Raw genomic sequence first — 12,625 nt, 5'->3', positions numbered from 1 at the left:
ATCTTAGTTTTGTTTTCTTTGATTTGTTTGACAGTAGATTTCTTTGTTTTTCTCCTTTTTTTCTTCTAAGAGGACACCTTGTCCTCACTTTGTTCTCTCTTTTCTTGATTAATAAAATCCTTCTTGTTGCATTTCAACACAAAAATAAAATAAAATAAAATGAAGTAAAGACCTTATATTATATGAATATACTACAAGACAGAGACAGGTTACACACCATTAAGGCCAACTAATTGCTTTGGCTATTCACGTATTTGCCTCTGGTTCTAAGAAACAGAAGTTTGATATAGATTATGGAACTTGATATGGAACGAACAAAACCAAAATTGGACAGTTGGCAACCACAGAAAGTAAGGCTATGTTAAACTGCATCCCTCACAGACAATAAAAACAATATTATACTTATATTTTTAACCAACAGCTACTAGGAAGACCTCAAACATTGTATTTTAGTAGTTGCGACATGGCTTTTGATAGCTGATAACAGCAATATGAGGAGTTGAGGACCCATGAATCCCCAAGATATGAGACTCCAAATATCAAGGTTGCTGATTCACAAAGAAGAAAAAAAAGCAGAGAGAGAGTGAGAGAAGGAAAAAAATCAAACATGTATTGGATCCCAGGTCAACACTAATGGAGGACAACCAAGATGCATGGATGCGTGCAGACACCAACAACGGCACCAATAAAATATTGGAGAATTTGGACTTTTCTTGGTCATTTTTTTATCCAATTGATGATGCCTTCAATTAAATTTCTGTAAAGAAGGCATGCTAAATATAGGAAAATAGCAACAGCAACCAAAAATACTGAAGCTAGAATTCACTGTGATTCAAATGTTGAGAAGAAAAAACCTGTTATGGAAAAAAGCTGGAAGAATTTACAAGATTACAAGGGGTAGACCCCAGGCCTATACGACTATACAAGATAAAGAGAAAACAACACATTGACATAACTGGAAACAAGATAAGAACTACAAGACAGCCCTTAACACCGGCCGCGGGAAACAAGATAAGAACTACAAGATACCACATCACTATAGGAAATGGGCTAAATCTTTTTCTCGTGAAGGGGTGAATTAGTTAATTAAATGGAATGGATATAGAAAGAAGACTGGTATCAATGAATGAATGAATGGTGAAGTTAATTATATGAAGAGTGCATAAACCACACTTCGCAGAATTTTTCTTTGTGGATCTGATTACCATCTTGTTATAATGTCACGCAGATTGGAGACCTTAAGGGGTTCTTTGGATTGCTTATGGTTAACATGCAAATGCTGAGAGCAAAGCTGAAAGTGTTGGATGTTTCATATGGAACTGGAACAGGTAGCATAATTGCGCTTTTTGCTCTGATGTCATGTGGGATTGTGCATGTTGAACAATTAAATTCCAGTACAATAATAAAAGTTAACTGCTGTGGTTCCAAATGCTTCACTGTGTATGGTCCTATTTTGAGCTTGGATATGAGAAGTGCTAGTAAGAACTAACTGTTCTTCACATTCTGCCAGGTAACACTGCTCTCATATATCACCATGGCAAACTCTTGGCCCTTTCAGAGGCAGATAAACCATGTAAGCCAATCTCCTCCCTTTTTCACGATGGAAGAACTAAAAATGTTGGTAACGTTGACTAGGAATCAATAATTATGTGAGATTTGTCCATGTATTAATTGGTTTTTCTTTTTTCTCAGTATACTTAGATTGCACCACTGTGAATTAATATTCTGCAATGCATGCAGCTTGAAATTTTAGTTATTTGATGGTCCTGTGTGAGATAACAGGAGAAGGGGGAATTTAGTTGCATCATATATTATTCAGGGACCATACCTTGTTTGCCTGATTGTGGTGCAGAGCTGAAATGTTATCTCTGCTGCATCGTGCAGATGCCCTTAAAGTGCTGGAAGATGGAGATCTGCAAACCCTTGGCATGCTGGATTACGACAAGAGATTGGCACATTCCTTCACTGCTCATCCAAAAGTTGATCCATTCACTGGTAAAACCCATCCTCTCCAAAAAAGAAATCTGGTCAGTTACTATTACAAAATGTTTCTTTTTTATTAACGGATTCCATGCATGCAGGTGAGATGTTTACTTTTGGATATTCACATACACCACCATATATTACATACAGAGTTATTTCAAAGGATGGTTTCATGCACGATCCTGTGCCAATAACAATACCGGAGCCTATCATGATGCATGACTTTGCCATTACTGAAAATTATGCAATTTTCATGGATCTTCCTTTGTTCTTCAAACCGAAGGTATGGTTTGAGTACAAAAAATGCTAATAATTGATACCTTGCAACATAAATAGTTTTTGTTATGTATAAAACTTTTCATATCGTACAAAAAATGCTAAACGATTGCATTGTCTATGAATTTCAAAGATCACTACTAATTGATACCTTGCAACATAAATAGTTTTTGGATTATTTGTTTATTTATTTTTGAAGTGGACCAGAATTTTGGGTGAAAACTAATTGAAAAACTGATTGAGCATATGATTTTTCATGAGATAGTGATATGTGTTATTTGAACATTTTCATATTAAAATAGTGGATGCTTTGTTACTTATAGAGGGTTATGTTCCCAGATTATCTTTTCATCTAATCTGAATGGCTGAGCTATTTAGTAATTCCTTTGAATGTGTCCTAGCATTCAAAACAAACTGGTTTCCCAAGAACTCAATGTCTCACATGTCCGTGTTGTTTCAAAACTAGATTGGTTTAATTTCCAATAGGCATTTGTTTTGACTCTGGACTGATGGAAACAGAATTAAGGTTTATTTTTGACAGCTAATGATGTAAAGGTATGGATTTTCCACTCACAAGTGGTAATTAAAGAGAAAACAATGGGAGATTGAGGTTGTTATGGTTCGAAAATAGCTGAAGGCTATGATGGACTGATGGGTCGTTTTCATACCAAAATTATTTATTTAAAACCAAATAGTAACTACTACTCCATAGAATAGCGGTTAAGAGTTGATCCACAAGGACTAATTAAGTTGTGTTGTTTTAAAAATAATTATTAAAGTAATTATGAAAGATTGATATGAGGATATTTGGTCTAATCTAACAAGATAATGAAACAAAATAAATCTAACTAAACAAGACAATAAAAGAAATAAAGTAAAATAAGAAAATATCTTAGGATGTCGAAATCCACCACTAACCTCATAACTATGAAGCACGGACACAGATACGGGACACAGTAATTTTTAAAAAATAGGGACATGGACATGACGACGTGGATTTTTTTTTAATATATATTTTCTATGTAGATTAATATTATGTTACCAAACAATCAAAATTAATAAAAACTAACATTAATTTAATGTGAGTGGGAAATGCAACAATGCAATTTTTAAGAGTATGTGGACCACTATGCAATTCTTTAATTTGAGTGGAGTGGGCACACCCAAATAAGACAAAATAATAATCATAATATATAAAAATACAAAAAGATGATCGGAAGTTCAGAACATTATGTTTTAAGAATATCTTAATTGATTAGAATAGTTAACAATTGGGACAAATTTTAGCGTATCCAATTATTCTCCACCAAAAGAAGAGAAAGCTTAGTCAAAAAGAGATAAGACTGACTATCTACACATCATTCAACAGCTAAGAAAGGTAAAAAAAGAGGGGGGGGGGGAGGGGGGAATGCCAGCCCTAGAGACGAGAAGAGAACCCGATGGTGAAGAAGAGCAACACCACCGACGGACGACGAGCAGCACGAGGGAGAGGCAGAGGCGAGAGAGAGACTTACCACACGGAGGTTGACTGGAACAAAGTGTCCGATTGGTTCGTCGAATCTGAGGTACACCCTTCTCTTCTCTTTATGTTCTGAATCTAGCATGTCCCTAGCGTATCCCTGCCGTGTCCCTTCCACAAAAAAAATAGAGGGACAAGCCATTTGGTGTGTCTTGTACGTGTCGCCGTGTCCGACACCGCTACGACTACGGCTCTGTGCTTCATAGCATCATAATCAGGGAGTTATTGAACTAGTTTTTAGAAAATCATTGATTTGGATATTTTGATGCTCTTGGTAGACACATCGTCAAGAGGATTTGTGTATTAAAACCCGAAAGCACGAATCATCTTTTCTTAGCATGAATCGTCACTAAATTAAACAAAACTACTATTGGAGCACGACTCGTCTTACTTAGCATGACTTGTCTAACAATTTTAATATACAACTAGGAAAACCATTGTATAACATGCATTAATGAATACATAATTCGAATAAAAATATTACTTTGCTCAAATAAGTCTCAAAAATTATACAATTGTATCCAAATCAAATCAAATCAAAATTAAAAATACTAAATACAATAAAACCCCAATTTCTTGGTCAGGGTTTCATCTCTACCCTAAGAAAAAGAAATTAGTTCCACATAATTGTGGAACTTACACTAATATATGGGAAACACTCGGATTTTTCACTCTGCAATGGAGTTCCCCTCTACGGAGCTCTGAGCTCTGCTCGCTGTTTTCGTCTTTGCCTTCTTCTTCTTCTTCTTCTTCTTCTTCTCTTCTCTTCTCTTCTTATAGAATCTGCATGAAAGAAAGAAAGAAGAAAATAATGCATGAATATTAGTTACTGTTGATGAACAATAACTTGTCCAGAAAATTTCAATGCATGAATAGTGAAGTTACTGTTTGCACAGTAACTTTGGGCAGATTAGTCAGAATGTAACAATCTGAAAATTTTCTTCTTCATCGCTCGAGTGACGAATTGTTTGCTTGAGCGATCTTGCAGGTCATCCAGTACTTTTGCAGGTCTGAGATTTTGGGAGTGTGTGTTCTATGCTCAAGCGGTCTTGTGTCTGATGCTTGAGCACAAGTTTCATCGCTCGAGCGGTCTGTTCGGGATCAACATTTTAAAAGTCACTTTTTGGTCAAATATAGATCATTTCTCTCTCTTCTCTCTCCTTCCTCCATTTTTGAAAGTCCCAAGCTTTCAATTTTGGATTTCATTTCCTTCTACTTAAAATCTCACCCTAGTTCCATATACCAAAACGTAGAGCACGAAGAGAGCTTTCAAGCAATTTGGGCGGATCATGTTTTCATCATAGTTGGATTTTCGGGTGTTCTCCTCTTCTTGCTAAAGGTAGGGATTTCTTTGCTCTTCTTCAATACTTCATCTATAGATAAACATGTGGTAGATTTTATTGCATAAAAATCATATTTATTATGGATTTTTTGAAAATCATGAAAGAGGATCTAAGGTTTGATACTTGGGGGCTGTAATTGTTAAATGGGTTGTTGTTTGGTTAATTGGGGAGTAGTTTATCATGTTTATGTTGAGAGGGGGGGGGGGGGGAAGCCCTTATTTAATGTTATTGGCTTTATAAATTGAAAAGGGGTAAAGTTGAATAATTGTTATGTTTTGTTTAATATGGATTGTGTAAATGTGTTAATTGCTAAAAAGGAGAGTTAACCATGATCTTGGGATTGTTTTGGACTAATTATGTTGAGTTGAGTTAGGTTATGGTTTTGATATCCATAGATTTGGTTTGGTGAAATGAAGGGAATGGATTTTTGGATAAAGATTGGAGTATTCTAACTTGGAACATAAAGAAATTAATTTTGGAAAGAAAATGAAATCATAACTCTTTGTAAATTAAGAATGAATACGAGAATTGGATTATTGTATTACGTGTATTAAATACATAGGTTTAGAGGTTTTGTCTTTGCTCATTAGTGGAGGATGACACTGTTGTGTTGAATAGATTATGTGTATGTATAACACTTGGGTTATATATGCTTTTTACATGTTGTGGTGGTTGGTAATGTATACTACGCTGAGAATGAGAGGTACCTGTATGTTCCAGCTAGTGCTTGGAGAATTGGTTGCACTTAAAATGAGAGGTACCAGTACCTTCCAGTTAGCGCCTGGAGAACTTGGCAGAGGTACCATTACCTACCAGCCAGTTTCTAGTAAATTGGCAGAGGTACCATTACCTTCCAACTGGTGTTTGGTAAATTGCTAGATGTACCATTACCTTCCAGCTTGTGTCTGGTAAATTGGTATTTCGTTATGGAAAGGTGTGTCCTTGACATACTGTCTTGAGGCAGGTAGAGCATGGGTTGGGGTTTTAGTGTTGAACCAGTTTATCTGTGTATATTATATGTGGTAGCGGTTTGGTTGATAAGGTCGGGTTGTCTCATATGATTGTGTAGTAGTCTTGGCAAGTACGTTATTTTCTTTTCATGTTAACGGTATTGTATGTACATTTGTGTGTCAAACGGGTTGTAAAAATGTTTCATTACCCTTGGCTTAGGGCTTGGAAATGTGGTTCATGTATTAGTAATGCGGGTATGTGATGGGTTGGGAGTGTAAGGAATGATAGGTAGTGAACACGTTATCGAAAACGCATTGTTAATATATATTCTTTATGAAATGGATAATGTAAGAGAAGGAAGAGAGTGTTTTGCATTGTCGAGCAAATTGGACGATTTTTGGAAAAACTTTATATATTAGTATACTTTGACTATAAACCGTCACATTATTTATATTCTATGATATGAAGTATTCATGATCATAACTATCTGTATGTTATTGTTTAGGATCATGTTGGGATCCCTATTGGGCTTTATGCTCTTTCCACGTTGTTAATTCTTTTTTAGGTATTGTCGAGAAGCGGTTCAATATCAAGGATCTTTCTTATGTGTTGGCCACGGGGCCTTTTACTTGTTGGCGGAACGCCGTTGTTGAAAAAGGGCTAAACCCTTTTCTTTTATATGTAATGATATAAGCCTGCGGGCGATATATTTAATGGTGACTCATGTAGCATTCATTATGTATCCGAATGAGAGAATCTTTATTTATTTGCCTCGGTTAATGTACAAAATTTCGGCAAGTTGTCTCTGGAATTGAATTATAATAAAGGATTTGGTAATGGTGTCCAAGTAATTAGAAGTGGGGCATTACACAAAAAGTGCACATTACATTTCCTATATACATAGTTATTTCTATTATTATTTTATATAAATTACAATATATAAATATATAATTATATATATGGTGTGTGGTGGGTGAAACCACCACCACCGATCGATATATATATATTAAAATAATATTATTAATATAAGATTGAAATGTTTTATTTACAACATTTTATGTACAAACACTTAAAATACATAAAAACGCACAAAATCACACAAAATTATAAAATAACACTAGCTAGTGGACTAATAAAGTGCATATTAGCGGGTCAAATGTGTAACATTTAGGCTCCGATCATGGACCTATGCAGAGATGGGTTGTTGTCGATTTTAGCCTAAAATAGTAAAGATAATATTACATCAAATGGATGTAAAATGGAGAATAAAAAGAAAGATGAAGAAAGGGAACTAAGCAGGAATTCCCAGGTATTCAAACTTGTAAATAGTGATGATGACACTTTCTTCAAACTTGCACATTTTAAATGTGTATGACCAAGTTCTAAAAAATGAAAGATTATGACCCTTTTTATAGACTAATGGCCCTAATTATAACCTTCTGTAAAAAATAAATTATTGACTAAAATATGACTCATACCCCTCACAACTTTCTTCGTTGGTGCTTTTCGCTTCTAGAGTGGCTGCTGGAATTGGTTCCTGGTGCTTGCTTCTTTGATCTTTGTTGTTTGATTGTTATTTGCTATTGATTCTTTATTCATGGCTAAATCGAAACCTCCGGTCCTCAAGGATGGTGATTTGCCCAAATCGATCACAACAAAGAAATTAGATGGACTAAATTATTTGGCTTGGACACATGTTGTGAAAGTTTTTCTGTGTGGGAAGAAGCTGAAGTTTCTCACTGAATCTCCTCATCAGACGGATGATAAGTCTTTTGATGATTGGCTAAGCAAAGATTCCGTTGTGATGGGTTCGCTTTGACATAGTTTGGAGCCTCATGTTGCGACTACTATTGAGTTTTGTGAAACCTCTAAGCAAATTTGGGATTCCTTCGCTGAATTTTTCTCTCATCAGAGCAATGTTTCTCACGTCCATGAGTTATATGAGTGCATCTTTGCTGCTAAGTAATCTAAACGTCTCTTGTTTGAGTATTATAGTACATTTAAGAATTTGTGGGACCAATTATTGCAGCATTGCCCCTTTACTATTGACTTGAGGCAGCAAAAGCGCAATTAGGAGGAATTTATGACTGGATTATGACTTCTTATGGGATTTTAAGGATCAGATTCTTGCTAGTGATACTTTGTCTATTGCTGCTAATGCCTACTCTCAGGCCCCGTCTGTTTGGAGAGAGGGGGGATTGGGATTGGTAGTGAGGTGGGACCCACTAATATTGTGTTTGTTTTGAGAGATTGGGAGAGGATTGATAGTGAGTTCCGGATTAGGATGGGCCTCCCCAAGGGGATTCGGATGGGCCTCCAGGACTTGGTATTAGAAAAATAGTTCGGCGGACTAGAAATTTTTTATTTTTATTTATTTTTATTTTATTTTTTACATGTCGGGCATTTTTTTTGAACATTAGTATTTAATTTTTGTTAAGAAAAAATCATTATTTTATTTGTTTTATTTAATTTTGGAAATTTTTTATTTTATTTTTATTTTTTTAAATTTTTTTACATGTTTTAAAACATTAATGTTTAACGTTTTTTGTATTTTTTTATTTGTTTTATTAATTTATATTTATTTTATATAAAAATAATTTGACGATCCCTACACTAACAACTATCATCAAAACAAACACAATTTTACTTAATCCCCTTACTATTAATTCCCTCACTATCAATTCCCTCCATTCTACCTCTAAAAACAAACGGGGCCTCAGTTGTTGCTTTCTTCATTAGGACAGAGTTCACCTATGTCTAAGTCTGCGATTTAGTCCTCGACCTCATATGCTCTTATTTTGCATAGTGGAGGTTTTGGTCCTCCACATGGTGGCTCTCGTGGTGGTTCTCGTGGTTTTTCTAGTGCCTCTCGTGGCGGCAGCTCTCATAGTGGTTATTCTTGTGGTAATGGTTCCATGTCCCAAGGTGATAGGAAGTGATTATTGTGGTGCCATTGGCTATACTGAACCATATCGTTGGTAGAAGTATGATAAGCGTGATTATGTTCATCAAGTTACTGATACTGATGCCTCTTTCCAGTTAACTATGTATATATTGTATATATATTCTGAGAGATTGTGAGGGATTGTGTATATATTCTATTTCCTTTTTAGTTTTAGGATTAAGAGTGCTATATAATCAGTTGTAGTGTTTGTAATATACACAATTGAATATATAAGTTATTCAGAAATCTTACATGGTATCAGAGCACGATTCAAAACTCTAGTAGCCATTGTCAAATCTCATCTGGCTCGTGGTTCTGGAGTTCGTTTGGTTCGTGATTGGGTTTGGTTTGTCTAGGTCAACCCTAGTGCCTGCTTGCTGGTCCATCTGCTTCGAGAGATGACTTCGTGGTTTAGTGATTCACCCTCTAGGTTGACTTTGACGAGAAAATTGATCGAGTCTCTTCTCTCTAGAAGTTGTGACATCTCATTCTCTCTAGAATCGCGATCGAAATTGCAGTCTCTTCTCTCTAGACTCGCGATTGAGGTCTCTCTTTGTACCTCTGGTTTGCACATTCGAAGAGATATCTAGCCTAGCGTCTTGACCAACTTTGTCAGCTATCCTCTCATCTTCAATTTTTCTCTATGTTTCTACTTCGACATGAGTACCTTCTTGATATCAGGTTCTATGTTTTGGTTTATTACATTATTGACCCATCAGCTTTCTATAAATTACACTGGTCATTTGGTTTTGGTTTTTCGCTTATTACGTTCTGCCCCATCAAATTTATGTTTATTGCGGTTTTTTATTTTTTGGTTCATTACGATGTCAGATGACAAGATTCAGGCTCTATCTCCATCTGTTTTCCTAGTTCCTACTCAGTCTCCATTATTGTTGAACCTATTTACTCATAAGCTCTAGGCTTCTGTTAAGCCTAAGAAAAGGCCCCTAGCCACATATGAGTGTGCTTTTTGCCATTAGAGGGGCCATTGGAAGTACCACTGTCCCAAGAAAAGAGGTTCGCCTATGTCTTCTTAGCAATCTTAGGGGTTGTTTGGGAAGTGTTAGATTAGTATACTTTTTGACTTTTACGAAAAAACGTGAAATATGGGTTGGGTTTGAAGTGATGTGGTAGAGAGATGATGTGACTTAAATAAGATGATTGTGATGCCAAACAACCACTTAGACCCAGTTCTGCGCTTTCTGACAAGTATTTTTTGGCCTTCGCCACTTATACTGCATATACTTCGGGTCCTTATCCTGACTTGACTTCCTTGATTGCTCAGATTCCTTAGCTTTAGCATATATTATCTACCTCTCAGCCATCCTCATTTACCTCCGCTCTTACCTCTCTTCATTGAGATTTGCTTGGGTTCTCTTTAGTTATTTCTTTTTCTGTCTGGTTTTTTTCTCTGGTGCCTCTCATCATGACTCATCTCTCTTTACTACAAAATTTTATTCTCTCTCCTTTCCTATTACTGTTAATATTGCTAATGGGTTTGGTATGTCTGTTCTATCTTTTGGGTCTATTCTACTGTTTGATATGTCTGCCATCACTATTGTATTCGACCTTTACGCTCATCATATGACTCTTCTCTCTTTATTGCAAAAATTGTATTCCTTCTCCTTTACTATTGTTGTTAATGCTGTTAATGGGTCTGGTATGTCTGTTCTATCTATTGGGTCTGTCCTACCATTTGATATGTCTGCCATCACTATTCCATCTGTCCTTTATGTTCTATCTGCCAATTTATTATCTATCAATTAGCTTGACACTTCTGGTTTTGATATTATGTTATCTTTTCTTTTTTTGTCTATTATGTGTAGGATCGGATGTCCAAGCAGTAGATTTGGACTGGTCGTAGAGTTGGAGACCCCTATGTGGTGGAGAGTTTGCATCTGCCCATGACTACCTCTCCAACTACTTTTTCATCTTTTTAGTTGGATTATCGTAAAGTCCTTTTTATTTGTGCATTCTAGATTAGGCCATTTGTTTGTTAACCGCTTACAATCTTTAGCTCAGTTAGGATTGTTGGGTAAAGTTTTTCCTAGTCAACTTAACGAATGTTGGGGGTTCTGCATACTATGCGTCATTTGTTGATGATTGCACCCGTTACAATTGGGTTTATCTTTTGACTCATAAGTCCAACTTCTATGAGATATATCGTACTTTTCATTTTATGATCACTACATTGTTTAGGTCTACTATTAAAATGTTGCAGTTTGACTTGGGTGGGGAATACTTTAGAACTGAGTTTTGTGAGTATTTAGCTAAATTGGGTACCATTCATCAAATTTCATGTTCTGATCCACCCGCCTAGAATGGTAGGGCTGAGCGTAAACATCGTCACTTACTTGAGACTGCTTGGTCTTTGTTTCTCTCTCTCTATTCTGGACTCGTTTTAGGGTAGGGTAGTTTGTACTGCTGCTTTTCTTCTCAACCATATGCTCACTCCCCTTCTCTCTGGCCGTTCTTCTTCTGAGGCTTTATTTTCTCAAGTTCCCAATTACTCCCTTCTTCATGTCTTTGGGTTTGCCTATTTCGTCCTTCTTCTTTGTAAAGATGGGACCAAACTTATTGCTCGGTCTGTCTTGTGTGTCTTTGCAGGTTACAGTCTTACTAAAAAAGGCTATCGTTGTTATGATCCTTTCTCTTGTCCTGTCTTACTTTTAGTTTCTTCCTATTACTACCCCTGTTTTCAAAGAGAGTTTAGTTCACATTAATCAATTTTCTTCTGAGGCCCCTACTGATGATTACATCTCTACGTCCCCCCTAAGCTTGTTCCCATTTCTCCTCTTGCTTCCCCTCCTGCTCCTGCTCCTCCTCCTCCTCCTCCTCCTCCTCCTCTACTGTTAATTTATTCTTCTTACAAGGCTTTTCCCTGATCGGTTGTTTCCGCCCCTGCTGTTGATCATTCTGATTTTGACGACATTGATCTTGATGACCATCGGTATCCCCTTCGTCAAGGTAAGGTTGTGGTAAAATTTGGTTTTTCTAATACTTATTTTTCTCCTTCATATTGCACCTTCTTGTCTGCTATTCATTGCTTTTCAAAACCTCAATCTTACAAGGAGGACCGTCAGGATCCTAATTGGGTTCGAGCTATGGAGAATGAGTACTTTGCCTTACAATAGACTACTACTTACGAGCTGGTTCCTTTGTCTATTGGCAAGAATTTGGTTGGTTGCAATTGGGTCTATAAAGTCAAGACTCATTTTGATGGTTTACTCGACCGCTACAAAACTCACTTGGTTGCCAAAGGTTTCTCGTAGGAGTATTGTCTTGATTATGAGGAGACTTTTGCCCGTCGCCAAGATGACTATTGTTCGTACTTTGATTTTTGTCGTTGCCCGTCATTGGGCTTTTCTTAATGGGCATCTCATTGAGGAGTTCCACATGCGTCCTGCCCTTGGACTTCCTCATTCCTTTGAATAGGTTTGTCGTCTTCGGCGTGCTCTTTATGGCTTGAAGGAATTTCCTCGTACTTGGTATGATCGCTTTCAGATGGCTGTTACTCAGCTTGGATTTCATCCTTGTGCCTATGATTCTGCTTTGTTTCTTCTCCACACCTCTACTGGTTTTGTTACCCAGTTACTTTATGTGGACGAC

General features: G+C 36.5%; 1 protein-coding gene across 19 annotated transcripts in view; it reads left to right on the top strand.

The window, feature by feature from the left end:
* Positions 1-12,625, top strand: part of CCD1 (carotenoid cleavage dioxygenase 1) — a 103,379-nt gene that overhangs the window by 23,885 nt on the left and 66,869 nt on the right. For 18 of the 19 annotated variants that reach the window (XR_014329648.1, XR_014329647.1, XR_014329650.1 and 15 more), the window contains 4 exons: positions 1,229-1,328; positions 1,511-1,573; positions 1,885-1,995; positions 2,082-2,266. Coding sequence is in view for 4 of the 19 variants with exons in the window: in XM_082869104.1 (XP_082725230.1) it covers positions 1,229-1,328; positions 1,511-1,573; positions 1,885-1,995; positions 2,082-2,266 (459 nt within the window). In the remaining 15 variants the exon portion in view is untranslated. Of the gene's footprint in view, positions 1-1,228; positions 1,329-1,510; positions 1,574-1,852; positions 1,996-2,081; positions 2,267-12,625 lie in introns of those variants that run through there. The other variant, XR_014329661.1, reaches the window with a different exon arrangement.

The sequence above is a fragment of the Camellia sinensis genome, chromosome 5, assembly GCF_055761805.1.
Source record: "Camellia sinensis isolate YWXY chromosome 5, ASM5576180v1, whole genome shotgun sequence".
NCBI lineage: Eukaryota > Viridiplantae > Streptophyta > Magnoliopsida > Ericales > Theaceae > Camellia > Camellia sinensis.
The sequence above is the reverse complement of the archived record's forward strand: the minus strand, read 5'-3'. Positions and strand labels throughout refer to the sequence as shown.